The sequence below is a fragment of the Oncorhynchus clarkii genome, chromosome 17 (assembly GCF_045791955.1).
Source record: "Oncorhynchus clarkii lewisi isolate Uvic-CL-2024 chromosome 17, UVic_Ocla_1.0, whole genome shotgun sequence".
NCBI classification, from domain to species: domain Eukaryota; kingdom Metazoa; phylum Chordata; class Actinopteri; order Salmoniformes; family Salmonidae; genus Oncorhynchus; species Oncorhynchus clarkii.
The window spans coordinates 42282818-42310327 of record NC_092163.1 but is presented as its reverse complement, the minus strand read 5'-3'; the positions used below and the strand labels follow the sequence as shown (position 1 = coordinate 42310327).

Genomic DNA, 27510 nt, shown 5'->3' with positions numbered 1-27510 from the left:
CAGGTTCTCAGTAAGATCATCATGTCTTTGAATGTCTATTTGTGGGACATCTGGAATAAACAGCCTGGATGAAAGCACATTTTCATAAAAGCATTTTTATTTAGTTTCAACGCCCTTTAGAGATTTAGATCATGAATATCAGGACAGGCCCAAGCAGGTACAGAAGGTACAGATACACAACAGGCTCTTTGCTCCAGATCGTAAAACTGATCAGCATATATAATCTGATCACAGTCAACATGAAACAGGAGGTACTCAAACAACGAAATGTCACATGCTAGCAGAGAAAAATGGAAATTGTCTGTTGAATTATAACATTGTGTATGAACAGTACAAATAGGTTCAAACTCGGACAGCAAATAAGTACTCCCTGAGAAGCTGCTTTTCACATTTTAAGAGCAAAAAAACATTTGTAACAAAAGTTAAATAGCGAACAGGCTGGATGTTGAACAGTGAAAGGAGTAATGTTTCATATCCAACTGTTTTGAGTGGGTCATGGTCAGATAAATTGGATAGGTTAAAATGTGGTCCGAACACATTTCTTTGGACCAAAAATACACGAAGCAGAAACAGAGGAACATGGTGGGTGTATTTAAAAAAATTGACATATTTCAGTGAGTTAGCTTTTCTGTTTTGTCTTACAGAAGCTAACTTTGACAGCCAAAAATGGTACACACCTTAATTTCATACTTCAAACCATCGTTCCATGCTTATTCAATTAACCTCAAATCCAACTTAGTCCGTTCCAACAGTTCCACATTTACCGTGATCAGTCCAAAACTAGAAGAACAAAAACTTTGTACATTAGTTTGAGTCAGTAGATGTGGGACATGACAGATACAGGAGGCAAAGCAGGTTAACTATTGTAAGTGCAGTAGAATGTGTAGTTACTGTTACTCCATTTAAAGCAGTCTAGGCATACACAGTACACAAATTCACTCTTTCTGCAACAATGATTTAACATCCATAGGTGACAGGCAAAACATGCTTTTGTTCTTACAATGCAAGATGGGGAATTACCTGAGGATGTTAGATTATTTTTTTTTTTTAATGTAATTCTCCAGCCAAACGGTTGCTTTTTCATGTTCTCTTTCGGGACAAAGAAAAGGGCATAAAAGGAAAATGAACAAAGATAGAATCCTTACACGAGTATATCACTAGCACTGTAAATCAAATAATAATAAAAAGGTGCAGAAATTAAAACACATGAAGGATTGTTTCTCCAGGACAAAAAAAGGTAATCATGAATTAAAAAGAGTAAAAACAACACCATCTAAAACACAAAATACAATGTGTTTTAATTGAAGAAAAATAAAATAAGCCCACCAATCCCCTCTGACATATTGTAGCAACCTTAGTCTACTCTGATGACATGGGCTGATAGACAGTGGTGGTTGGGAATCAGTAACAAATACATATATCCTCCCCAAATCAATGAAGACATCTGTCAAATCAACCCTCTATGGCAGTGATAGGTGATACCCAGCCAGTTGCGCTGGTAATAGGTTGACGTTCAACTGGTGTTTAGTTCTGGTGATCATTTGAAATTACATTGGTGTTGATGAATGTAGGAGTTACTGTAGGTCAAGGGTCGGTCAGGGGTCGTGAACAGGGTATCAGGTGACATTAACATAGGCGTTGGTCAAGGGTCACGCACGGGGTATCAGGTAGGCCAGTCTAGCTGTCAATCATCTCAGACAGCTCCAGCAGGTAGTCATCCTCTCCCTTGCCTGGATCCAGCTCCAAGTCATCGTCCAGACGGTCATCTGTGAACTCGTTCATCAACTCGTCGAATTCATCCATGGCGGAGGTTGAGGAGCTAGCGGAAGGGGCTGTTGCGGCCGAGCGAGACATCGCAACGCTGGGCCGCCGGGGCTTGGGCTGAATGGGTGTATTCACCACAGAGCTAGAGAGGAGAGAGGGGAACAGAGTTCAAGCTCATTTAGCCATTGATGTTTGGCTTTATGCTAGGTTTAACCATATGACAGTATATGGGTGAGTTGTAACCGCAGAGCAGTTTGCAAGTGTTACCTCTGTGGGACTATGCAGGTCTCTGGGGCTGCTGTGGTGATGGCTGGGCTGTGTTGGTTGACAGGGACTGCCTGGAACTCCTCTCTCAGGGGGCTGGAGCTGAGGCCAGGGCCCGGGATGGTGGGGGGTCTCCTTGAGACCACAGGGCTTATCTGCACCTTCACACTGGAGGAAGTAGAGGACACCTGGAGAGAACACAAAGTTAACACAGGTTACAATAACAGTGGTTGTTCATAACATCACAAAAGGAAACCCTACTATGCTGAGAGAGCAACTTACTCTGTTTCACTTCGGAATTTGACGAAATTGGACAATCGGCTACTTTTGACCAATTAATTTAAAGTGGTTACAGGGTTAATTATGCATGGTTAAAGGCTTAAAACAGAAACAAAGGAGTTTAGGTATTTATTCAGAGTGGTTAAGGTTAGGACTATGGTTTAGGGAAAGCATAAAACTAAATTAATCAAGTACTCTCCCTGCTTGCTGGACAATTTTGAATTGTTGAGGTGCAGTGGTCTGAGCAGAGCACTCTGGTTCTGAACGTTGTGAGTTTGAGCTATATAAATATATATATGCATTTTGTTGTGAGCGTTGACGACTGCATATATATTGACGTTCTCAGGACCTTTTCAAACATCCAAAATCAACATGTGTTTTCTAGTGACCAGCCTGAGAGAGTGAGCTTTGAGACATACCTCTCTCCGTTTGCAGGGCAGTTCCTGCAGTGGCTCCTCCTGCACTGCATAGGTGCTATTGAGGGGTTTGACTGCAGCGACAGCAGATCTAGCAGATGTTCTCTTCTGGCCTGGTTTCACCTGGGCAGCCAGCTTCATAACAGAAGGCCTCACGTTCAGCTTGGGCCTCACTGCAACAACAGCACACAGGATGTCAGACTAATACTTTGGAGTTGATCTTTGCATAGGCTTTCTAGATAAGTGTAGAAAAGAGCTTGCGAGAGGATTTCTCTCTGGAGGCATATACCTTTAGCTTCAGTAGCTTGCCCTGGGGACTTCTTCTGGGCTCCATCCTGAGCCTTCTCAACCGGAGAACCTTTCACAGAGGGCCCAGGGGAGGCCGCTGCTGCGGCAGCCTGCTTTGGGGGACTGGCACCGCCTGGGGAGCCTCTCTTCCTCTTGCCTGGGGCAGTGCTGGAACTCCTGGGGCTGAGTGAGGGGGAGTCTGCCTCTGCCTGCCTCAGTGGAGACCCCTGCTTGGGGGAGGTGACGCAGGGCAAAGGAGAGGCAGCCTTGGGTTTGAGGGTGATGCGCTGGCGAACGGGGGCTTTGGGTGCCTGGGCAGGTGCCTCCAGGGTGATTGAGGGGGGAGAGGAGGCGGCAGGGGTGCTCACACACACCCTCTTCTCCCGCTGGAGGGCGGGGCCTGTGGCCTGTTTTGGGAAAGAGTCTGCCTCGGCAGAGCCCTCTGGTTGGCTGGGGGACGAGGCCTGCTCTTCCTGCAGCTGTTGCCTGCGGAGCCTTTTCTCACGCATGATCTCCTCAAAGGTCTTCACCTTCACACTGTCACCGGACACAGCATCACTCCTACCGTTAGCAGGGCTCGCCTAAGGACCAGAGGAATAGTGACATTCAGTGACTAACAGAGCTGATTGAGTATAACTACATATTTGGATGTACAGTATTCATAGAGAAGGACACAATTCTTACCTCAGTAGCAACAGAAGACTCCCTCTTCTCGGTCACCTCAGATGTCTTCTGGGTGGTAGTGCTGGCAGCTGTCAGGACAACAAAAGAATGTCTTAGAATTATACAAGACACTACAGCTAGTTGGGTCAAGCCACCTTACAACGTAAATTACTATGAGCAATTCTAAAAGGTTTATATCAAATCAATAATAAACTCCTTACCAGAAGAAGCTGCTTTGTTGATGCGCAGTCCCAGGGGCTTCTTGGTGCCTCCCTCTCCAGAGGCTGAGCCTGGGATTTTTCTGTTGGACACCCCCTGTCCCCTGGCCTGCATCTTGGCTGCCTTCTCCCTGCGGATCTCATCCAGGGTCTTTACCTTAACTCCACCTCCAGGAGGTGCGCCCCGGCTGGGCATGGCTGGCTCAATGGGTCCCTGGGCCTGGGAGTTCCCTGGAGATGCTTCCATAGCCTCCTGCATGGCCTTTCTGAGGCTGGGGCCTTGCTGCTGGTCCTCCTCCAGCTTTCTCTTGGCGTGGAGGATCTCAGAGAAGGTCTTCACGTGGAGGCTGACTGCAGGTTTGCCAGTGGTGCCTCTCTTTGGGGCCTTGCTGGTACTGGTGGTATCAGGAGTTGAAGGGAGAGGGTGGTCCCCCAGAGCTTGTCCTTGGGACTTAGCCAACTTCTCCCCCCTGATTTCCTCCAGGGTTTTGATGCGGATTATTTCCGGTGCTGTATTCTCACTGTTGCTCTCAGCTGAGGGAGAGGTTAGAGATTAAAATACAAACAATAATACATTTCATTCAACATTTACAAACAAAAATAATTGTATACTGTTAAAAGATACCCATTTCTAATGAAGATTGTACGAGCCACCCAAAGCACTTTTTGAGAGACATTTGTTAATTGTTAATTACCTGATTCAGAGGCAGTAGTGGGTTCAACAGGTAATCCCAATCTATCCCTGACAGGTTTCAGAGCTAAGGGTTGAAAAAACAAACATGAGATGAATTCAAATTATCAATGACAATTTCTTTAAACACCGCTTTTACTTTAGTATCTAACAATTATGCATCTCCTGTGACACAGATGGTCCTAGAGGGAATCTAACGTGGATTCCTTTGTTCCAGAACAGACACCTGATTCTGCTTAATCACTAATCAGGGACTTTAACCAATGATGGGATTCAATTAACGTCCTGGGCATGCCCCAGGTGAACCTGGTTGGTGTTGATTGCATTCAATTTGGAAGCAGGCTGCCTCCCAGGTGTGAGCCAGGGGTGTAATCATTAGTCCAAACAGTAAAACAAGTTTGTTGGACAAATTCAGGTAGGTCCCTCCATATTTAGTTTACTTCCATTTAAAAAACATTTTGCAACAGAATTGGCATAATGAATACACCCCAGGTGCCCCATTCTAAAAGTGACCTAGGTTGAAGGGCCACTGCCCCTAAAAAAACAACTAATCCCTTTGAAAATGGCATCAATACGAGTCAAACATTTAATCTCATCTCAAAATTGACTACAAAGTGTAAATGGGATGATTTGTCAGTCTCACCTAAAACAAAGGTAAGGTTGGGTTTGAATTACGTCAACAATTCATGGCCCCCTTTGCCAAGCTCCACATACAAATCGCCCCTTCACCTACCTTCATTGAATGGGACTCTGTTTCATCGCCCCTAGCACGTTAAAAGGATCCCTGCCGTTTGAGAATGAATAGCCCTATAGAGATTGACTATGGCGCTCCAGTTTGCATGCCCTGCTGAAGGACCCTAGTACCATATGGAATAAGTGGTTGAAGCTTGTTGGTCCCCAATGATGGTGAGTATAATGCTAGCTAGACCATACTGCTGGTTATGTATATTTTGACAATCATTATCATCGCTAGCATAGCTGACGTTACCTAGCTACCTAGCCAGAAACAGACTAGACCTTCATTACATTCTATCTAGTCGGAACGTAGCTATGCCACGACCAGAACAGTGCGGCGCTGGCGTGAGATATGACTTGGAAAAACATGCCTCAATTCAGGTATAGGAGATGGCAGCGTACTCCTAATTATCCCATTACCCGAACTGACAAATCAAGAAGCTTGAAAGACTGCAAGTTATAAAATGACTGCTAGTTTTTGTCAGCATGCTAGGCTAGCTAATGCTATAACAGCCCATTGGATTCAACAACAGTTCTGGTAGCTACTCACCTCAATGCTAGACGTCACATTTTAATGGAATCCAATGGGCTGCTATATCATTATCTAGCCTGGCATGCTGACAAAGCTAGTAGAAAAACCTTTGTCATGATTGTGATGTTGCCAGATTAACTTTAGATGCACTATAAGTTCAGCCAGCTAACTAAGATTGAGAGGACCACAGTATTTCAGCTAGCTAACATCAATCAAATTTGATTTGAAGCATTGCTAACTATTTTTTGACAAACTTAGTCATATAATGGCAACATTGCCATTTCTCTCAAGTAAATTTGACATATGGCAAAGCTGTTTCCTACTAACTATTTGCCCACTTTAGCAATGTCATATTTCTATGCCACTTTAAATTAGTGGAATTTATACTAAACAGTCAGCCTCCGAGGTGCAGGGCACAAATTAATTGAATGCAGCTATGGCTAATACAATATTTTCTTGTATTAAATCATTATAGTGAATAAATTGCATATAGGCTGTGATTTACTTAGAATTAAATAAACAAAAAGCCTCAGTCTTCAGTGCCTTTGAATTCACTTTTAGAAACACGTTTAGCTAGTCTGTGGTTTCAGGCTCATGGGAGAGTAGGCCAGCAGTGGAGAATACTATCTCCGCAGTTGCAGAGCTACTGGGGATGCTAGAAATCCTTCTGGCCACTCTTGCCAGGCTGGGCAGGGATGCAGAGTTGTTTAAAAAAAATGTATAGGTAGGCCTAAAGGTTTTTAGGCAAATTAACCCTATCAAATCAGAAAGCTCCTTGAAAAGAGGTGATATGTCAGGCCTAATGAGCCAAAATCCAGAATAGCCTTTTGTATAGATAATATAATGAAAATGAATGCAAGAGATCAGATTATTTATAAATACTTTTCTACAATGACACAGCTAGCAAAACACCTCGTTACTTTCTGTTAACATGTGCACTTAGTACACTATCATGCTTTTGGGTTTTGGGTCTTTTCAGATAGCACAATGATTTTTTTAGTTGTGGACACTACATCACCACACTCCCTCTCTTGCTTTTGGTCCTCATCTTGACTTAGTACCTGTATGTTTAATCACTTCCTTTATGAAAATATTTAGCAAACTCCATGCCAGTAGCTATAGCAGCACACAAGTAGCCTACAAATGCATACTGGGGCGGGCATGCCCTGAGCTCCTGAAGTGAGCACTACTGGAACTCTCCAGTCAAATTGGGCACGCTCTGCTCCAGCTCCGCTCACATACTCTGGTCCAGGGCATAGCCTAGCCCACTGGAACCAGCCTGATCACTGTGTTAGGTAGGTTTAGTCTGACCTGTTCAGATTTCCAACTTTAACATGGGTGGTATCTGATGCACAAACATATACTATCTCTGCCATTGGTAATAGAATATTCAAAGCTTCCGCCGGCATTTCCCCATACATCTGCTTGTAGTTATTGAACTCAACCTGCAGGAAGTTTGTTTGTTGTGATTGAGTGGGAGGAAACAGCTGAAGGCAAGGTTCTGACAGATCGGTGTGACTTGGTGGTGGCAAAGACACATCAAACGATACCCCCAAGCCAACTCATGGTTGGCTTCTGTCATGGCCCCTAGCATTTCTATAGAAGCAAGTCAAAAAACGAGGCCAAATCAGCGGGTGCAGTTCACCTTTAAGCGTGTGGAGTAATGAATAGGATTCTGTTTTCACACGCAAGTGATTGCTTTTGTTTAAAACACTATCTGCCTTCCAAATGAAAACCAGACTGAACAAAAATAAATGCAACATGTAGTGTTGGTCCCATGTTTCATAAGCTGAAATAAAAGATCCCAGAAATGCTCCATATGCACAAAAATCTTATTTTTCTAAAATGTTGAGTATTTCTGTTTTTGTGCCCTCCAAGGCCGCTTCCATTGCAGTCATGTGAAATCAATAAATTAGGGCCTAATTTATTTATTTTTAACTGACTGATTTCCTTCTATGAATTAACTCAGTAAAATCATAGAAATTGTTGCATGTTGTGTTTATATTTTTATTCAGTATAGTTGGAAAAGTCTAACATGTTTTATTGGAAAGAGTTGTTTCTGAACAATACGACAGACTGGCACAGATTACCGTTCCATTCGAGCAGGCAGTGTGCCTCCCTCACTGGTTTCGCTTGGTCATGTGATGAGCCATAGCCTGGTTCAACCCAGTTCCATCTTTATGTAACTCAATTAGTACAACAAGGGTCATTTTCATCAGGAACAGAAGACAAACCGGGAGGGACCACTAATACCTGTCCAATAAACGCTAATTTTAGTTTTCCATTGCCAAAAATGTCTAAATGTTTTCTACAGCAAACAAAGAACAAAGGCTAACATGCCATTTCAATTATATTTTCTAAATTAAGAACTAGTATTCCTGATAGTCTGAGGTAAATCAATCCATTGGGGATATTTGATTGTCATTTCCCTTCGCATACCTTTCTGAGGCGGCAGGTCCGTTTCACCCTCGTCCATTTTCCTCCCGAGGCGCTCGGCCAGACAGCGTTTCATTGGCAGGTCACTCCCGGCAGGAACTTCTAAAAGGTCAGAGATCATGGAAGCTTAGTGTTGGTGACCAATAGTACCACCAATAACGAGTAATTTTGTAGTTAATTTAACACTGTACATCTAACAATTATTATTATTATTTGGGGGTGCTTACATTTTTCCACTTAGACTTGACAAATATGTCATGGAAATGTGTTTTTTGCATATCCCAACTGGGGTCACAGCCAGCATCAATTGAGGTTAAGTGCCTTGCTCAGGGGCACAGCGACAGATTTTTCACCTTGTCGGCTCCGGTATTCGAACCAGCAACATTTTGGTTACTGGCCCGACACTAACCTTGAGGCTACCATTGACTTCCTTACATTTTATAGATAAACAAGATAATTGAAAACATTTACCTTTGACTATTATTCTCTTCCCAAGCCTGTCCGCAACATTGCGTCTCACGGTCTCTTCACCAAAGACCACAGTGTCTGAGGGGGCAGCAAGTGTGTGTTCATATGTACTTGTGCGATTCACTTCAACAACATACAATCTGGGATCTTGTGTTAATCTATACACAAGGCTCAGTTAGATCAGTGTTCAATGATTCTTACCATCCTTGGCTGTAAAGAGAGATGGCCGGATGAAGGATCTCATGTTCTCCTTCTCTCCGCTGGCACCATTGTTCCGCTGATCTGAGCCCTGGCCAGGAACTGGATAACCTGACAAAGTACAGTTGATAAACTCACACCTCATCATTTACAGCATAATAACACAAAAAGGCAATAGTAAATGTATTTGGGAGGTAAGAGGAAGGATGAACTCACCAGCTCTCCTCATACTGGCTTTCAGCGCTTTCCTCAGTCTGATCTCCTCCAAGGTTCTGACACCAAAGTCCAGCGAATCATCTGTGCCAAAGAAACACTGTTAGCCAATCAGAGTCAGAGGCCGCTCAAAGAACACGGGGTCACTCCAGTCTCCTTTTCACCTCATTTAACACCTGATTTACTTAACAAAAGGAACACCTCAATATGTGGTCCAGGTACAGTGCCTTCAGAAAGTATTCACACCCCTTGACTTTTCCCACATGTTGTTGTCTTACATCCTGAATTTAAAATAGATTCATTCAGGGTTCATACAGACAGTGGCAAGTCAAATTCAAGGACTTAAGCAGTAATATTTATTTTCAAAGATCATTCATTTGGCCAGGTCGCAGTTGTAAATGAGAACTTTAATAGTTAATATTATGCAATTGTTTATAGTCGCCACCAGATGGCAGTATATAGCTACAACCTCGTGAAAAAATGAACTTCGTATTCATCACTACCTTGCAAGTTCTACTCAATAATACATTGTTTCACCACTTATTTAATACATATGAGTGTTAGCACTGATGAGAAGAGAATTGGACATGTCCACTGGTGAACACACTTCCTATTTGCATTACTAGACAATTCCAGCTTAATGACGACTTTATAATTGGGCATTTGGGAAGATACTACTTAATCCAACCACAGTGTCCGATTTCAAAAAGGCTTTTCGGCAAAAGCAGAACATGTCATTATGTTAGGTCACCAACTAGTCACAGAAAGCATTCAGCCATTTTCCAACCAAAGAGAGGTGTCTCACAAAGCAGAAATAGATTAAATGAATCACTAACCTTTGACGATCTTCATCAGATGACACTCCCAGGACTCAATGTTACAAAATACATGTATGTTTTGTTCGATCAAGTTCATATTTATATCCAAAAACCTCCGTTTACATTGGCGCCATGTTCAGAAATGCCTCCAAAACATACGGAGAAATTGCAGAGAGCCATGTCAAATAACAGAAATACTCATCATAATCTTTGATGAAAGATACATGTTTTACATAGAATTAAAGATAAACTTGTTCTTAATGCAAGCGCTGTGTCAGATTTAAAAAAAGCTTTATGGCAAAAGCACAATATTCAATAATCTCCGAACCGCGTTCAGCCACAAAAGCAAGCCATACAGTTACCCGCCAAATTGTGGAGTCAAGTCATAAATGGCATTATAAATCTTCACTTACCTTTGCTGATCTTCGTCTAAATGAACTCCCAGGACTCCCACTTCCACAAGAAATGTTTGTTTTGTTTGATTACGTCCATATTTAAGTCCAAATTCGTCCGTTTTGTTCGCGTTTAGTTCACTATTCCAAAGGCACAATGCGCGAGCGCAAAATCCAGACAAAGTCCAGAGTTCCATTAATTTGTAGATGTTTACAATTAATCCTTAGGGTCTTTTTATAATCAATCTTCAATAATATTCCAAGCGGACAATAGCGTATTCATTAGAGGAAAAAGAAGGAACGCGCAGTAAACAACTGATTGGCGTCAGCCTAGTCCACTTGTTGATACAGCTCTTATTTGACATCCTACCACAATAGAAGCCTCAATCAACTTTCTAAAGACTTGACATCTGCTGGAAGCCTTGAAGTGCAATCTGGCCTCATAGACACAGCATATTGGATAGGCTATCACTTAAATGAAACTACAAACCTCAGATTTCCCACTTCCTGGTTGGATTTGTCTCAGGTTTTCTCCTGCCATATGAGTTCCGTTATACTCAGACATCATTCAAACAGTTTTAGAAACTTTTGTGTTTTCTATCCAATACTACTAATATGCATATATTAGCCTCTGGGACAGAGTAGCAGGCAGTTTACTCTGGGCACCTTATTCATCCAAGCTACTCAATACTGCCCCCCTGTCACCAAGAAGTTAACCTCTTAAAGCTAGGGGGCAGAATTTTCACTTTTGGATAAATAACGTGCCCAATTTCAACTTCCTGCTACTCATGCCAAGAATATAAGATATGCATATTATTCATAGATTTGGATAGAAAACACTGAAGTTTCTAAAACTGTTTGAATCATGTCTGAGTATAACAGAACTTATGTAGCAGGCAAAACCCTGAGGACTAACTGTTCAGATTATTATATTTTTGTCCCCCCATCTCTGTTCACTATATTGTCTTTGCCATTGGATATTTAATAGGAACCAATTTTCAGTTCCTACCGCTTCCACACGATGTCGCCAGTCTTTGGAATATGGTTGAGGTTATTCCTTTGTGCATTGAAGAAGTAGGCCAACTCGGAACTGGGGACACTTGTGAGTTGAGCAAGACATGAAAAGCAGAGCTGTTTTCTTTTCGTTCATGTATTGAATACAGATTGCCCCGTCTACAATTTGATAGATTATTAACGTTTAAAAATACCTAACGTTGTATTACAAAAGTAGTTTGAAATATTTTGTAGTGACGGTGTTTTTGTAAGCTGTTTTTCTGGATCAAACGTGCTTTATAAATGGACATTTGATATATATGGACGGAATTAATCAAACAAAAGAACCAATTGAGAAGATTATGGGACATATTGGAGTGCCAACAATAGAAGCTCGTCAAAGGTAATGCATATTTTATTTCAGCGTTTGTGTAGCGCCTGCTACGCTAGCTCTTTTGTTTACTGCTGGTGCAGATGGGTGCAGGCTATCAGATAATAGCTTCTTATGCTTTCACCGAAAGGCATTTTTAAAATCTGACACGTTGGCTGGATTCACAACGTGTAGCTTAAATTGAGTATCTTACATGTGTGATTTAATGAAAGTTTTAATTTTATAGCATTTTATTTGAATCTGGCGCTCTGCATTTCCCCTGGCAATTGGCCAGTTGAGACGCTAGCATCTCCCATATCCATAAGAGGTTAACGAGAAGTGTATCTTTAAAATAGTGTAAAATACTTGTATGGTTGAGGAATTTTAATTATGAGATTTCTGTTGTTTTGAATTTGGCGCCCTGCAATTTCACTGGCTGTTGGCGAGGTGGGACGCTAGCATCTCGAACGATATTAGAGAGGTTAATAGCATCTTGCTTCCGACTGGCAGTAATAATTCAAGTATCAATGTAATATATTCCATATGCAATTGTTTCTAGTCACCACCAGACAACAGTACATCTCCACAGCCTCAAAAATAACTGACTATTCATTACCTTAAACCTTCTACTCAATAATATGTGTTTCACTACATAGCGTAAGTGGTAAGTCAGTACTGATGATGTTGACTGATTTCCTTATGAATTGTAAGTCTTTCAAAAATCTTTGAAATTGTTGCATGTTTCGTTTATATTTTTGTTCAGTGTACATAATATTAAATTGTCTTTATTTAAATTTAAAATGTTATTTTTCACAATTTTAGGTCCCACAGGCTTTCCCAACACATGACATGAACGTGAATTCTGACAGTGTAAAATGCCCTTAGTTGACTCTAAAATGTATTCTATACCCATTTGAAGAAAAACAAGTTATTCATGTGTTTGATAAGATTAAAGAATCTATCAGGGGACCCTATTTAAATTTTAGGGGTCCTGGACCGCAGGTTTGGGAACCCTTGTACTTCCCTGCTTGCTTCAATGCGCCCTCTCTATTTGCAGCCTCACTCACCACTGCCTCTAACCAATCTCTATAAAATAAAATAAATTGTTATGAGAACTTATAGTAACCCATCTTTTGATTAGAGCTAGCTTAATTTCAGTCAAATGCTGCTGCCGAGGTCAGGCTCCACTCAACGTTAGCTTCTAACTTCATCCTTCTAGCAAGCTAGCTACCTACAGTGGGGCAAAAAAGTATTTAGTCAGCCACCAATTGTGCAAGTTCTCCTACTTCAAAAGATGAGTGAGGCCTGTAATTATCATAGGTAAACTATGACAGACAAAATCCAGAAAATCAAATGGTAGGATTTTTTATGAATTTATTTGCAAATTATGGTGGAAAATAAGTATTTGGTCACCTACAAACAAGCAAGATTTCTGGCTCTCACAGACTTGTAGCTTCTTCTTTAAGAGGCTCCTCTGTCCTCCACCAACCTGTATTAATGGCACCTATTTGAACTTGTTATCAGTATAAAAGACACCTGTCCACAACCTCAAACAGTCACACTCCAAACTCCACTATGGCCAAGACCAAAGAGCTGTCAAAGGACACCAGAAACAAAATTGTAGACCTGCACCAGACTGGGAAGACTGAATCTGCAATAGGTAAGCAGCTTGGTTTGAAGAAATCAACTGTGGGAGCAATTATTAGGAAATGGAAGACATACAAGACCACTGATAATCTCCTAACCTAGTGAATGACCTGCAGAGAGCTGGGACCAAAGTAACAAAGCCTACCATCAGTAACACACTACGCCGCCAGGGACTCAAATCCTGCAGTGCCAGACGTGTCCCCCTGCTGAAACCAGTACATGTCCAGGCCCGTCTGAAGTTTGCTAGAGAGCATTTGGATGATCCAGAAGACGATTGGGAGAATGTCATATGGTCAGATGAAACCAAAATATAACTTTTTTGGTAAAAACTCAACTCGTCGTGTTTGGAGGACAAAGAATGCCGAGTTGCATCCAAAGAACGCCATACCTACTGTGAAGCATGGGGGTGGAAACATCATGCTTTGGGGCTGTTTTTCTGCAAAGGGACCAGGACAACTGATCCGTGTAAAGGAAAGAATGAATGGGGCCATGTATCGTGAGATTGAGTGTGAACCTCCTTCCATCAGCAAGGGCATTGAAGATGAAACGTGGCTGGGTCTTTCAGCATGACAATGATCCCAAACCCACCGCCCGGGCAACGAAGGAGCATTTCAAGGTCCTGGAGTGGCCTAGCCAGTCTCCAGACTTACAGAAAACGTTTGACCTCTGTCATTGCCAACAAAGGGTATATAACAAAGTAGAGAAACTTTTGTTATTGACCAAATACTTATTTTCCACCATAATTTGCAAATAAATTCATTAAAAATCCTACAATGTAATTTTCAGGATTTTTTTTACTCATTTTGTCTGTCATAGAGTAAGTGTACCTATGATCAAAATTACAGGCCTCATCTTTTCAAGTGGGAGAACTTGCACAATTGGTGGCTGACTAAATACTTTTTGGCCCCACTGTAGCTAATAGCCAGAGCCCTTGAACTACATTGAAATTGGACTTAAATATAAGCAACTATTTGCCAGTTGTATACTCATTCTACGACTGAATCTACATTTGCCCGGCATTTTAGCTATCGATGTGACATTTGGAGGCACATAGTCAGTTCTGCACCTGGCTGGCTGAGTGGCAGTGTTGGTGGAATGAGCGAGTTCGCCTGGCAACCAGAGAGCAAAACACGTAAAAAAAAACCCATCTGCAGTCTGCCTGGAAATTATTTTGCAAGACCAATATATTTTTCGTAAACAATTCTGTTCTCTCATTTTAATTTAAGTACTAACTTGAGAAAATGTGATTTAAGGTATTCCAGTACTTAATTTCAGAGCGCCAAATTTAAGTAATTTAAGCACCTCAAGCACCTTGTGCGAACCAAGTGTTCATGTGGCTCTTCATGGCCGACTGAAAAAATATATAAAACGCAACATGTAAAGTGTTGGTCCATGTTTTATGAGATGTAAGAAAGTGAAACACGTGAGAAAATACAACTAAGTATTCTGCCTGGAAATTAATTTGTAAGACCAATACAGAGATGAGGTGGTCATTCTAAAACCACGTTAAACCCTATTACTGACAGTGAGTGAGTCCATGCAACTTCTTACGTAACACCCAATAATGTCAAAGTGGACTTATGTTTTCATTAAAATAATTACACTAATTATTTAAATAAAGCTGATTGGTCTTGAGTCATTAAATATACAACACCTTTGTTATGGGAAGCCTAAATAAGTTAAGGAGTAAAAATGTGCTTAACGAGTTACATAAGAAATTGCATGGACTATGTGCAATAATAGGATTTAACATGGTTTTTAAATGACTACCTCATCTCTGTACCCCACATATAATTATCTTTAAGGTCCCTCAATCGAGCAGTGAATTTCAAACACAGATTCAACCAAACACCAGGGAGGTGCCTTGCAAACAGTTGTTGGAGAGGAAGAAATCCGCTCAGGGATTTCACCATGAGGCCAATGGTGACAGTTAGTTTACTGTGATAGGGGAAAACTAAGGATGGATCAACAACATTGAAGTTACTCCACAATTCTAACCTAATTGACAGAGTGAAAAGGAATCCTGTTTACAAGGTACTAACATAATACTGCAAAAAAAATGACAAAGCAATTCACATGTCCTGAATACACCATGTTATGTTTGGGGCAAATCCAATACAAAACAGAGTACCACTCTCCATATTTTCAAGCATAGTTTTTGGCGGCATCTTGTTATGGGTATGCTTTTAATCGTTAAGGACTGTGGAGTTTCAGGATAAGAAATTTACGGAATAGTGCTAAGCATAGGCATAATCCTAAAGGAAAAACTGATCCAGTCTGCTTTCCACCAGACACGGTGAGATTAATTCACCTTTCACCAGGACAATAACTTAAAACACAAAGCCAAATCTACACTGTAGTTGCTTACCAAGACAGTGAATGTTCCTGACTGGCCAAGTTAGTTTTGCCTTAAACCTACCTGAAAATCTATGGCAAGACCTGAAACTTGTTATCTAGTAATAATCAATGTGACAGAACTTGAAGAATTTTGAAAATAATAAAAATGGGTAAATGTTGCACAATCTAGGTGTGGAAATCTCTTAGAGACTTGCCCAGAAAAACTAAACTCTTATCGCTGCCAAAGGTGCTTCTACAAAGTACTGACTCAGGGGTGTGAATTCTTATGTAAATGAGATATCTGTATTTTATTTTCAATGCATTTGCAAACATCTATAAAACATATGGGTTCACTTTGTCATTATGGCGTATTGTGAGTAGATGGGTGAGAATCTATTTAATCGATTTTGAATTCAGGCTGTAACAAAATGTGGAATAAATCAAGGGGTATGAATACTTTGTCATGACATAGAACAAGTGGTGGGATGGGCCTTTCCTCTTGTTCTCTATTGCTTATTTTTTTATTTATTATTATTTAACTTAGGCAAGTCAGTTAAGAACAAATGTACAACTTATTTACAATGACGGCCTATCCCGGCCAAACCCTAACGACGCAGGGCCAATTGTGCACCTCACTTTGAGACTCCCAATCATGGCCGGTTGTGATACATCCTGGAATCGAACCAGGATCTGTAGTGATGCCTCTAGCACTGAGATGCAGTGCCTTAGACCGTTGCACCACTTGGGAGCCCTTAAGGGGGAGGCCAATGACATACCGGATTCCCACCAGAACATCTCCTTGAATGCCCAACTCTTTGAAAATAACAAAAAATACTACTTTACTCAAAACATTTTTATTACACCTTAGTAGGTGTACTTTTATGAATTTATACTTGGGATATCACTTTTCAACAGTAAAAATAAAAATAGCTGGCGGATGTCTTTTAAAGGGATTGTTCCATTCGAAGGTCTTTCAATTACAACACTGTTTTGTCAATGAAGCACTGAAAAGCGAAGCCGTCAACTGAAGTTTGAGCCTACCCTTGTAGCGTTTCAAACTAAATCTGTGTTAAAACAGGCATTGTTTAAGATGTTAATCTATTCTATGTGTTGTGTCTTTGTCCTCTTCTTACCTGAGGTGGAGCCCACGGCCATCTTCCTGGGAGAGACCACTCTGGATCCGTCTGAGCCAGACCTGCTGTCCTCCCCCTCTGACAACTGATCTGCACGCACACACAAAAAATACCTTTTAAATGGTATTTCTCAAATTATTCTGGAAAAAAACTATTGTACTGTACCCAAAAATATCCATATCATTTCACCTAGCACTTTAATCACCTTAAAGGTCTGCTCCACTGTCTCTGCGCAAATGCCCCTTTAAGAGCTCCTTTCTGTGACTGCGCTGTCTATCTTTCCATTGCCGAGCTCCTTCTTGCCCTACGGACTACATGCTGTTCAAATTTTATGGCTTTTTATTGTTTCTTTCTACATTGTTTGCTCTTCCTTTCTAGTGGTAAAGTGTGTTGTGACCTATGTAAATTGCACTTTAAATAAACTTGATGACGTTTCTCACCATCTTCATCCTCATCTTCGTCATCTGCCGGGTTAATAACCACAGGCGGGTGAGTGGGGCTGGGAACATTCTCCTGAGTCTCAGCCTTAATGACCCCACGGAGCTGGGGATTGGCTGGGCTGGGGATGGGTACAGGAGGCAAAGAATCCTCATGAGGCTCCTCCTCTTCTTTCAGGGCCGAACCTGAGTGACAAGACAATCAAGCTCAGAAACTATGGATAAACTCTGGTTCTGGTGAAGAATAGGTTCATAAGTGAATCCAAATATGTTATTCATTTCAATCATAATTTATCTGCTGATACACAATCATGTCAATAATGTGTTCATGAGCCATGCGATGCTAAGGAGATAAAGATCAGTAAGCTAATGGTGGCTTGGTCAGGATCGGCCTCTTCAGAGCGACTACTCACTTTTGTTGGGCGGTACGTATTGGCCGTCTATTAAGCGTGGTTTCTCGTGGTGGAAGGCACAGTGCGGCTTCTGGCAGCCAGCAGGCTGGTTCTCCCAGTAACAAGCAATCTCCTTCCTGTTTTTCTGTAAGAGGGGAAGAGAGCAGGTCAGAAAATATAGCATAATGTCTTGCAACATATGAGTCTTTATGAAAGCTCACTTTAAAAAACAAAGTGAAATTCATCCCTTAAAAGCTATGACCGAGTGCCTCAAAATGGCCAGGTTAAAAACTAGGGAATATGGTATTACTGCGAGGAGACCCCCAAAAAGGTTTAAATGTCCCCCCGACAAGTCCAGAGGCACACAACCCCTGACCCAGGTTAAGAGAGGATATTTCTCTACACTTCCATAATGGCAACTCAAGACACACACAGCCTTGAGTATGCAAAGCTTTAAGGGGATATTCCTGAAATACTTTTTTGGTTTGTTTGACAAAATTGAGGCAAGAATGAGCAAAAATGGTCTACTGAAAAAGAGAGCACTATCCTAACCTTGATCTCCATGTGGCGGAACTTGCAGACCTGTCGGAAACAGCGGCTCTCCTGCCACAGGCTGCAAACGACCTCACTGCCCATTGCGGCTTCACAGTGTCTGAAGGGGCAACTGTCACCCTGCACCAGGAGACAAAAACACAACCATGTTAATACTTACTTCTGAGAGCTGCATTTACACCACAAACACAGCAACACAGAAAATGCTACAGTGCTAGTTTCTCTTTATGACCCATACCTTAGCGCAGTTGGAGTAGTAAAAGAAATAGCAGTCATCTCCATGGTTAGTCATGTTCAGGATGGTGGACTGGATTCACGTCCGGGTCAGGGATGTTCTCTTCGGGGCCAACAGGACTCTCCCTAGGCTGGCAACAGTGAAACAGAAGCCATGGTCATTTCTCTGCCATTAGTGGACTTGATTGCTTCACTGTGGTGGCAACAGAACTCCACAGAGTTTTCAATTTTAATTGATTTGATTATATAAAGGAAACACCAACATAAGTGTGCCTTAATTAATAGGGTGTTGGTCCACCACGAGCCGCCGGAACAGCGTCAATGCTACTTGGTATAGAGTCTACAAGTGTCTGGAACTCTACTGGAGGGATAAAACGCCACTCTTCCACAAAGAATTCCATTATTTGGTGTTTTGTTGATGGTGGTTAGTGCTGAGCGATTAACCAAACTTTTTTTTAAAGCACGAATTGACTGACATCGGTTCAATTATTTGAATTCCACTTCGTTACATCTTTTTCTTCCTGTGAGCTCAATGTGCAGTTCTTGTCAAGATAAATCAGATGAAGCCTGAACTATGCGATGTAGAAGGGAGTTGTAGTTTCCAGTAGGCCAACATTTTACATAGTTTAGCTCAGAAAACATGGTAATTAACTACAATGATCATAATCCATTGTACGTTCACTTAAACCCAGAAATCTGCTCCTTTTATTCTCTGTTCCCAATGCACTAGACGACCAGTTCTTACAGACTTTAGCTGTACCCTCATCCTACTCCTCCTCTGGTGATATAGAGGTTAACTCAGGCCCTGCAGACCCCAGTACCACACCTATTCCCCCAGGGACTATCATTTGTTGACTTCTGTAACCGTAAAATCATGTTAACATCAGAAGCCTCCTCCCGAAATTTGTTTTATTCACTACTTTAGCACACTCCGCCAACCCTGATGTGCTAGCCGTGTCTGAATCCTGGCCTACGTAGGCCATCAAATTCTGAAGTCTACATCCCCAACTACAACATTTACCACCAAGATAGAACTGCTAAAGGGGACAGGGTCGCAATCTACTGCAGAGATTGACAAAACTATGCAGGCTCTCTATCCAGGTCTGTGCCCAAACAGTTCGAGCTTCTACTTCTCAAAATCCACCTTTCCAGAAATAAGTCTCTCACTGTTGCCGCTTGCTATAGACCCCCCTAAGCCCCCAGTTGTGCCCTGGACTCCATACGCGAATTGATTGCCCCTTATTTATCTTCAGAATTCGTACTGTCAGGTGACCTAAACTGGGATATGCTTAACATCCCAGCCTTCCTACAATCTAAGCTAGATGCCCCCAATCTCTCACAAATGATCAAGGAACCTACCAGGTACAACCCCAAAACCGTAAACACGGGCACCCTCATAGATATCATCCTGACCAACCTGCCCTTAAAATACACCTCTGCCGTCTTCAACCAGGATCTCAGCGATCACTGCCTCGTTGCCTGCGTCCGTAATGGGTCCGCGGTCAAACAACCACCCCGCATCACTGTCAAATACTCCCTAAAACACTTAAACTCATTCTTTCCTTACAGTTCTCTGCTGCCAATGACTGGAACAAATTGCAAAAATCACTGAAGCTGGAGACATATCTCCCTCACTAAATTCAAGCATCAGCTGTCAGAGCAGCTTACCGATCACTGTACCTGTACACAGCCAATCTGTAAATAGCCCACCCAACTACGTCATTCCCCAAATTGTTATTTATTTTTGCACCCCAGTATGTCTACTTGCACATCATCATCTGCACATCTATCACTCCAGTGTTAATGCTAAATTGTAATTACTTCACCACTACGGCTTATTTATTGCCTTACCTCCCTAATCTTACAAACATTTGCACACACTGTATATAGATTTTTCATTGTGTTTTCCCCCCAATGTGTTATTGACTGTACGTTTGTTTATCCCATTTGTAACTCTGTGGTGTTGTTTTTGTCGCACCGCTTTGCTTTATCTTGGCCAGGTCGCAGTTGTAAATGAGAACTTGTTCTCAACTGGCCTACCTGGTTAAAAAAATATTATAATTGAAGTAAAAAAATTGGGGTGGGATCTGATGACTGACAAAAACACACCCTTTAAACCCTACGCTTCTTTGAGACCCCCTTTCAAAGTCACAGCTCTTTTCTCCTAGCCACGGTAGCCAAAATAATGGACAACTGGCCCTAACCATGATGTGATGCTAATTGCTTAATTCATTCAGGAACCACGCCTATGTAGAAGCACCTGCTTTCAATATATTTTGTATCACTCATTTACTCATATGTCCACGAAAGGAATATGACCCAGAGTAGAAGTTGCAGAGAAACTAAACTCTGCTTGAAAGGGTTGTGAGGCTAAACTCACCTGTAGTGGCTAAGAAGATTCCTCCTTTCCTCACACACTTCTGATAGGGTGTCTCCGTGGCAACAAAGGTCCTGAAGGAACACTTGATCCGTGAGATAAAAGGAAAAAGGGATTGTCCAGAGACACTCGTCGTCCTATGACCTCCCTTATGACTCCTTCCAGCCAGACTGCTAAGCATTACAGATGGATGGTGCAAGAATGTCCATTCTTTTGTAGATTATTTTTTGTTAATGGGGGGGAATGTGAGATAGAAGCGAATCCAAAAAGACAGCCAGAGGAAAAAAGGAGAGGTTTTGAAAGAGAAAAAAAAATGGGGTGAAGAGAGAGGGGGGGAGAAAAATCTTCGACTTCTTCTTAAACTTGATGGCATAAAGGATGCTGTAGAAAAATATAAGTAAGGGTGGGGCTTCTAGGGATTCCAGCAGGCAAAAAGTTTGGAGTGGAAAAAAAGTGGTGGGAATTTTGCATAAAATCTTCTGGGAATCTACTTTCTTTATAATGAACTCTATCCCACATCCAAAGATCTTCAGGAACGGACAAGAAGCTGCTTCTTAACCTAGATTTAAATAAAACAAAAACACTCCCCTGGAGAACTGAATAGAAATTGGTTAGAGTACAGGACAGAGAAAGACTTGCACACAAACACAGTATCTGAACTGCAGTTTCTCACCAAAGTGTAGTTAACAACATCAAGAGAGAAAATGTATAAAATGACAAGGATGTGCCAACACCATCCACAATAGCGTATGATTAACCATTGTTTCCCAACTCCGGTCCTGGAGTATCCTCAACAGCACACATTTTTGTTGTAGCCCCTGACAAAAACATCTGTTCCAATTTAGCAATGGCTGGATGATTAGTTGACAAGTAATTTCAGGTGTGCTTGTCCAGGGCCACAACATAAGTATGTACTGTTGGAGATATTAGAGGAAAAGAGTTGGGAAACATTGTAGAGCATGGGTCAAACTGAATTTGACTATAACAGACTACACAACTGGGTATTGTGTAATCCATTATTGGGAGCTCAATCAGCTCATACTACTTGATATGTTTGGATATCAACCCATTGCTTCAATTTTGTGTATTTCATTTGGAATAATAAAATGTTAAACTATGTAGTTTGTAACATTTGACACATCTGTTCCAGAGGCCCCCAAAACATCTTGTTAACTTGGAGGGCCTCGATGTAGGTTTGCAATTTCGATGAGTAACATACCGCAGTTATCGTACAATCCAGGACAGACATTTCGAATAATATAATTAGGTAATTAAACAGCTAAAAAACACGTTATTTAAAACGTAAAATTATAAAACATTAAATATATTGGCAAGACGAATTACCAGAATTACTGGGCGAATGCGAGTTTCATCTTCATACGTGGTAGTTACTGAAAATACAAAATGCATTGCAACATTTAGATAGCTAACGTTACTCATGTTATATAGGACTGATTTAGAAAAAGAACGTTCCAAATTGCGATACACGCGTTTCTAACTTTTGCCCCACATCAAAATACAAAATAACGTTAGCTAAGGTAACTAGAAACAAATCGTTCTGGTTGTATTTATATTGGCGTGTGTATTATGTAAATTGTTATTCACATTCAGGGTTCCCTGACATAAGACTACCTGATCAAATAAAGGATGAATAAACTCCAAAGCCAAGTTACCTGACTAACGTTAACTAGTTACAGTAACAGTTAGCTAAACAATAGAAACAGTCACTTGCTATTTTAGGTACGTTATTACAAATTAAATGTCTAACCGTCCTTAGCTAGCTAACGTTAAACTCAGTCACCGTTATGTCATTGGCAAAATGAACTGGGTGGTAATTGTATTCAACAAACGTTAGCTAGTTACCAGCTTTGTATAGACTCTGGTTACAAGGCCTCGATGCTAGCAACTAATATACTTCTTGGCCTAGCCAAACTCTGTGGCCTGGTTGATAGCGACGAGGCTCGAGCTAACTCGTTGTTGCTAACATTAGCTAGCTAACTCGGACGTTTTACACCTCGCTTCCAAGTAACGATCTACTCTTAAATAGTAATGCAATGACATCAAGACAAAACAATGATTTAATAAAGCGAGTTAGTTACCAGTATTACAAAAAAGGTTAAAATGTTTGTCCCACTACAAGAGAACAACACGTCCGCCGGGTTCCTTGCTGCGCAGCACTGGAGCCTGGAACAAAATGGCGACGAGTCACACAAAGAATAGACATAGAAAAGCAATGCTAGATCAGAGATGAACGATTCAAAGTGAACTTTTTGGAGCTTTACAGACATAACTATAACGCACGTCCCTATTTTAATATACGATCTCAAACTTTATGGATTTAACAAAATAAGTTGACTTATTTTAAGTTGACTTATTTTTTTTATCCATAAAGTCTGAGATCTTATTGGAAAATGCATGCACATTCTATTTACTTTTGTCTATGGTCAATAGTCACCACAGACAAAAGGGAAATCAGTATCTTCAACGTCACTTACTGTATATTACGTCACGATTTATGTCAGTCTACCTGCTAGTTGAACAATTCAAAGTGAACTTGTTAGACCTTTACAGACATAACTATCACGTGTATTTTAATAACAATTATGTTATCATGTTTATGTATAAACTAACTTTTTTCTCCATAAACTCTGAGATCTTATTGGAAAATGCATGTGCATTCTATTTCACTTTTTGTCTATGGTCAATAGTCACCACAGACAAAAGGGGATAACAGTATCTTGTCACTTACTGCATTGTCACAATTTCTGCCCCCCAAATGTATTTGATTTTATTTCCAATCTGATCACAAGCTTAATATCATGCCTATCATGTGTACATGCTTTTTGGTGTATGAATACAATGGGGGATGTAATATATGCCTTGTACACTAGACTCAAAAATAGAGATTGTGTATACTGTTATTTGCCTAAAAATATCTAGACATACTTTAGAAGTTTATTCCATGTGTAGCTGAGGTAAGCAACATATACAGTGCCTTGCGAAAGTATTCGGCCCCCTTGAACTTTGCGACCTTTTGCCACATTTCAGGCTTCAAACATAAAGATATAAAACTGTATTTTTTTGTGAAGAATAAACAACAAGTGGAACGACATTTATTGGATATTTCAAACTTTTTTAACAAATCAAAAACTGGGAAAATCAAAAACTGAAAAATTGGGCGTGCAAAATTATTCAGCCCCCTTAAGTTAATACTTTGTAGAGCCACCTTTTGCTGCGATTACAGCTGTAAGTCGCTTGAGGTATGTCTCTATCAGTTTTGCACATCGAGAGACTGACATTTTTTCCCATTCCTCCTTGCAAAACAGCTCGAGCTCAGTGAGGTTGGATGGAGAGCATTTGTGAACAGCAGTTTTCAGTTCTTTCCACAGATTCTCGATTGGATTCAGGTCTGGACTTTGACTTGGCCATTCTAACACCTGGATATGTTTATTTTTGAACCATTCCATTGTAGATTTTGCTTTATGTTTTGGATCATTGTCTTGTTGGAAGACAAATCTCAGTCCCAGTCTCAGGTCTTTTGCAGACTCCATCAGGTTTTCTTCCAGAATGGTCCTGTATTTGGCTCCATCCATCTTCCCATCAATTTTAACCATCTTCCCTGTCCCTGCTGAAGAAAAGCAGTCCCAAACCATGATGCTGCCACCACCATGTTTGACAGTGGGGATGGTGTGTTCAAGGTGATGAGCTGTGTTGCTTTTACGCCAAACATAACGTCTTGCATTGTTGCCAAAAAGTTCTATTTTGGTTTCATCTGACCAGAGCACCTTCTTCCACATGTTTGGTGTGTCTCCCAGGTGGCTTGTGGCAAACTTTAAACTACACTTTTTATGGATATCTTTAAGAAATGGCTTTCTTCTTGCCACTCTTCCATAAAGGCCAGATTTGTGCAATATACGACTGATTGTTGTCCTATGGACAGAGTCTCCCACCTCAGCTGTAGATCTCTGCAGTTCATCCAGAGTGATCATGGGCCTCTTGGCTGCATCTCTGATCAGTCTTCTCCTTGTATGAGCTGAAAGTTTAGAGGGACGGCCAGGTCTTGGTAGATTAGCAGTGGTCTGATACTCCTTCCATTTTAATATTATCGCTTGCACAGTGCTCCTTGGGATGTTTAAAGCTTGGGAAATCTTTTTGTATCCAAATCCGGCTTTAAACTTCTTCACAACAGTATCTCGGACCTGCCTGGTGTGTTCCTTGTTCTTCATGATGCTCTCTGCGCTTTTAACGGACCTCTGAGACTATCACAGTGCAGGTGCATTTATACGGAGAGTTGATTACACACAGGTGCAGAGTTTGCTGCACTGAAAGTAAAGGGGCTGAATAATTTTACACGCCCAATTGTTCAGTTTTTGATTTGTTAAAAAAGTTTGAAATATCCAATAAATGTCGTTCCACTTCATGATTGTGTCCCACTTGTTGTTTCTTCACAAAAAAAATACAGTTTTATATCTTTATGTTTGAAGCCTGAAATGTGGCAAAAGGTCGCAAAGTTCAAGGGGGCCGAATACTTTCGCAAGGCACTGTACATTATGTGTTTGTCTGGATTGTTTTGGAATGAGGGTCTGCACAGACCACCCTTTTTACATTAGTAATTTTAGCACATTTTACACTTCATATCCAGTGACTTATAATCAGTGCATTCAAGCTAAGAACATTACAGTACACAAACATCTTCCATTAATTGATTGCTTGATTCACTTATTTACAGTTTTTCCTTATTAATTTACTTTCTCCCCCAATCCTAGCCAATCCTAGCCGGACGCTCTGGGTACTGTAGCCGGACACTCTGGGCTGGGTACTGTAGCCGGACGCTCTGGGCTGGGTACTGTAGCCGGACGCTCTGGGCTGGGTACTGTAGCCGGACGCTCTGGGCTGGGTACTGTAGCCGGACGCTCTGGACTGGGTACTGTTGCCGGACACTCTGGACTGGCGAGGCACAGTGTAGGCCTGGTGCGTGGTGCCGGCACTGGTGGTACCGGGCTAGGGACACGCACCTCAGGGCGAGTACGGGGAGAAGGAACAGGGCGTACTGGACTGCCGAGTCGCACTATAGGCCTGGTGCATAGTGCCGGCACTGGAGGTACCGGGCTGGGGACACGCACCTCAGGGCGAGTGCGAGGAGCAGGAACAGGGAGTACTGGACCCTGGAGGTGCACTGGTGGCCTGATGCGTGGTGCCGGCACTGGAGGTACCGGGCTGGAGACACGCACCTCAAGGCGAGTGCGGGGAGGAGGAACAGGGCGTACAGGGCTCTGGAGACGCACAGGAAGCTTAGTGTGTGGTGTTGGCACTGGTGGTACTGGGCTGAGGACACGCACCTCAGGGCGAGTGCGGGGAGCAGGCACAGGAAATATTGGGCTGTGGAGGCGTACTGGAGGTCTGGAGTGTAAAGCTGACACAACCCGTCCTGGCTGGATGCTCATTCTAGCCCGGCCAATGCCAGGAGCTGGAATATAGCACACCGGGCTAGAAATGCGCACTGGAGACACCATGCGCATCTCTGCATAACACGGTGCCTGACCAGTTACACGCTATCCACGGTAGGCACGAGGAGTTGGCTCAGGTCTCCTACCTGACTTAACCAATCTCCTCGTGTGCCCCCCCCAAAAAATATTATTGTGGCTGCCTCTCGGGCCTCCGTGCTAGCCGTGAACCCTTATATCTTCGTCATTCCTCCATTCTCCTGTATCCCTCCTCGCACTGTTCCAAAGAATCCCATGCAGGCTCTGGCACTCTCCCTGGATCGATCAACCAACTCTCAATCTCCTCCCAGGTTGTTACCCATTCGTCCTTCTCCCGGGTCCATTTCTCCATTAACTTCATGAGGATAGGCGGCAGTATTTTCACTTTGGATGAATTGCGTGCCCATAGTGAACTGCATCAAACTCTGTCCTAGATTGCTAATATATGCATATTATTATTACTATTGGATAGAAAACACTCTGAAGTTTCTAAAACTGTTTGAATTATGTCTGTGAGTATAACAGAACTTATAGGGCAGGCAATCTTCCAAACAAGGAGTGAAATTCTGAAAGTTGGGGCAACTTTGACGTCATCGCCCCCTCCTTTCCCAACAAGATATGGATCTGGAAGCACTTCCTACGCCTTCCACTAGATGTCCTCATTCAGTAGAAAGTGTAATGGAGCATTTGCTGTGAACTTTGACCTAATGGGAGGGAAAACAGTCAGTGTCACAACAGAATGGCATTTTGCTGTGGCGCATTTCTCTGTGGCTGCTACGGCTGTTCCATTCGGCCCCAGATGAAAACGTATGATCCGGTTGGAACGTTATTGGATATATATGATAATAACATCCTGAAGATTGATTCTCTACTTAGTTTGACCAGTTTATTCGACCTGGAATATATCTTTTGGAAGTTTTCGTGCGAGTTATCTTGGACCAGCAGTCAGTTTTTGGGCACCTGAGCTGAAAGTGATAGCGAATGCAGCTACTTGGACACTAGTATTGGACATTATAGAACAAAACAACGATTTATTGTGGAACTAGGACTCCTTGCACTACATTCTGATGAAAGATCATCAAAGGTAAGGGAATATTTATGTTGTAATTTCGTATTTCTGTTGACTCCAACATGGCGGTTACGTCTGAGTGCCGTCTCAGATTATTTTAATGTTAGGCTT

The 27510-nt window shown here is 41.8% G+C and overlaps 1 protein-coding gene across 4 annotated transcripts; it reads right to left on the bottom strand.

Annotated features, from left to right (window-relative positions):
• Positions 1–79: 79 nt before the first annotated feature.
• LOC139370875 (zinc finger CCCH-type containing 11A) lies at positions 80–23055 on the bottom strand. Of its 4 annotated transcripts, none has more exons than XM_071110728.1 (19): positions 22947–23055; positions 22192–22238; positions 20851–20921; positions 18475–18601; positions 18237–18356; positions 17706–17829; positions 17296–17478; positions 16856–16945; positions 9169–9249; positions 8956–9063; positions 8758–8832; positions 8290–8388; positions 4588–4650; positions 3896–4426; positions 3696–3763; positions 3013–3592; positions 2727–2896; positions 2032–2216; positions 80–1906 (listed from the first exon to the last, which is right to left on the bottom strand). In XM_071110728.1, the coding sequence occupies exons 4-19, from the start codon at positions 18526–18528 to the stop codon at positions 1678–1680; spliced, it is 2760 nt and encodes a 919-aa protein (XP_070966829.1). In that variant the 5' UTR covers positions 18529–18601; positions 20851–20921; positions 22192–22238; positions 22947–23055; the 3' UTR covers positions 80–1677. The 4 variants fall into 4 exon arrangements, with proteins under 4 accessions (XP_070966829.1, XP_070966828.1, XP_070966827.1 ...); XM_071110727.1 differs by having other exon boundaries at positions 20851–21443; positions 22947–23051; XM_071110726.1 differs by having other exon boundaries at positions 20851–21406; positions 22947–23051.
• Between the last annotated feature and the right edge of the window lie 4455 nt (positions 23056–27510).

Coding starts and splice junctions, on each gene's coding strand:
- LOC139370875 (XM_071110728.1), bottom strand. CDS start 18,528: ATGACTAACCATGGAGATGACTGCTATTTCTTTTACTACTCCAACTGC. Junction 17,830..18,236: donor TCCGCCACATGGAGATCAAG/GTTAGGATAGTG, acceptor CCCCTCTTACAG/AAAAACAGGAAGGAGATTGC. Junction 9,064..9,168: donor AGCCAGTATGAGGAGAGCTG/GTGAGTTCATCC, acceptor GTACTTTGTCAG/GTTATCCAGTTCCTGGCCAG.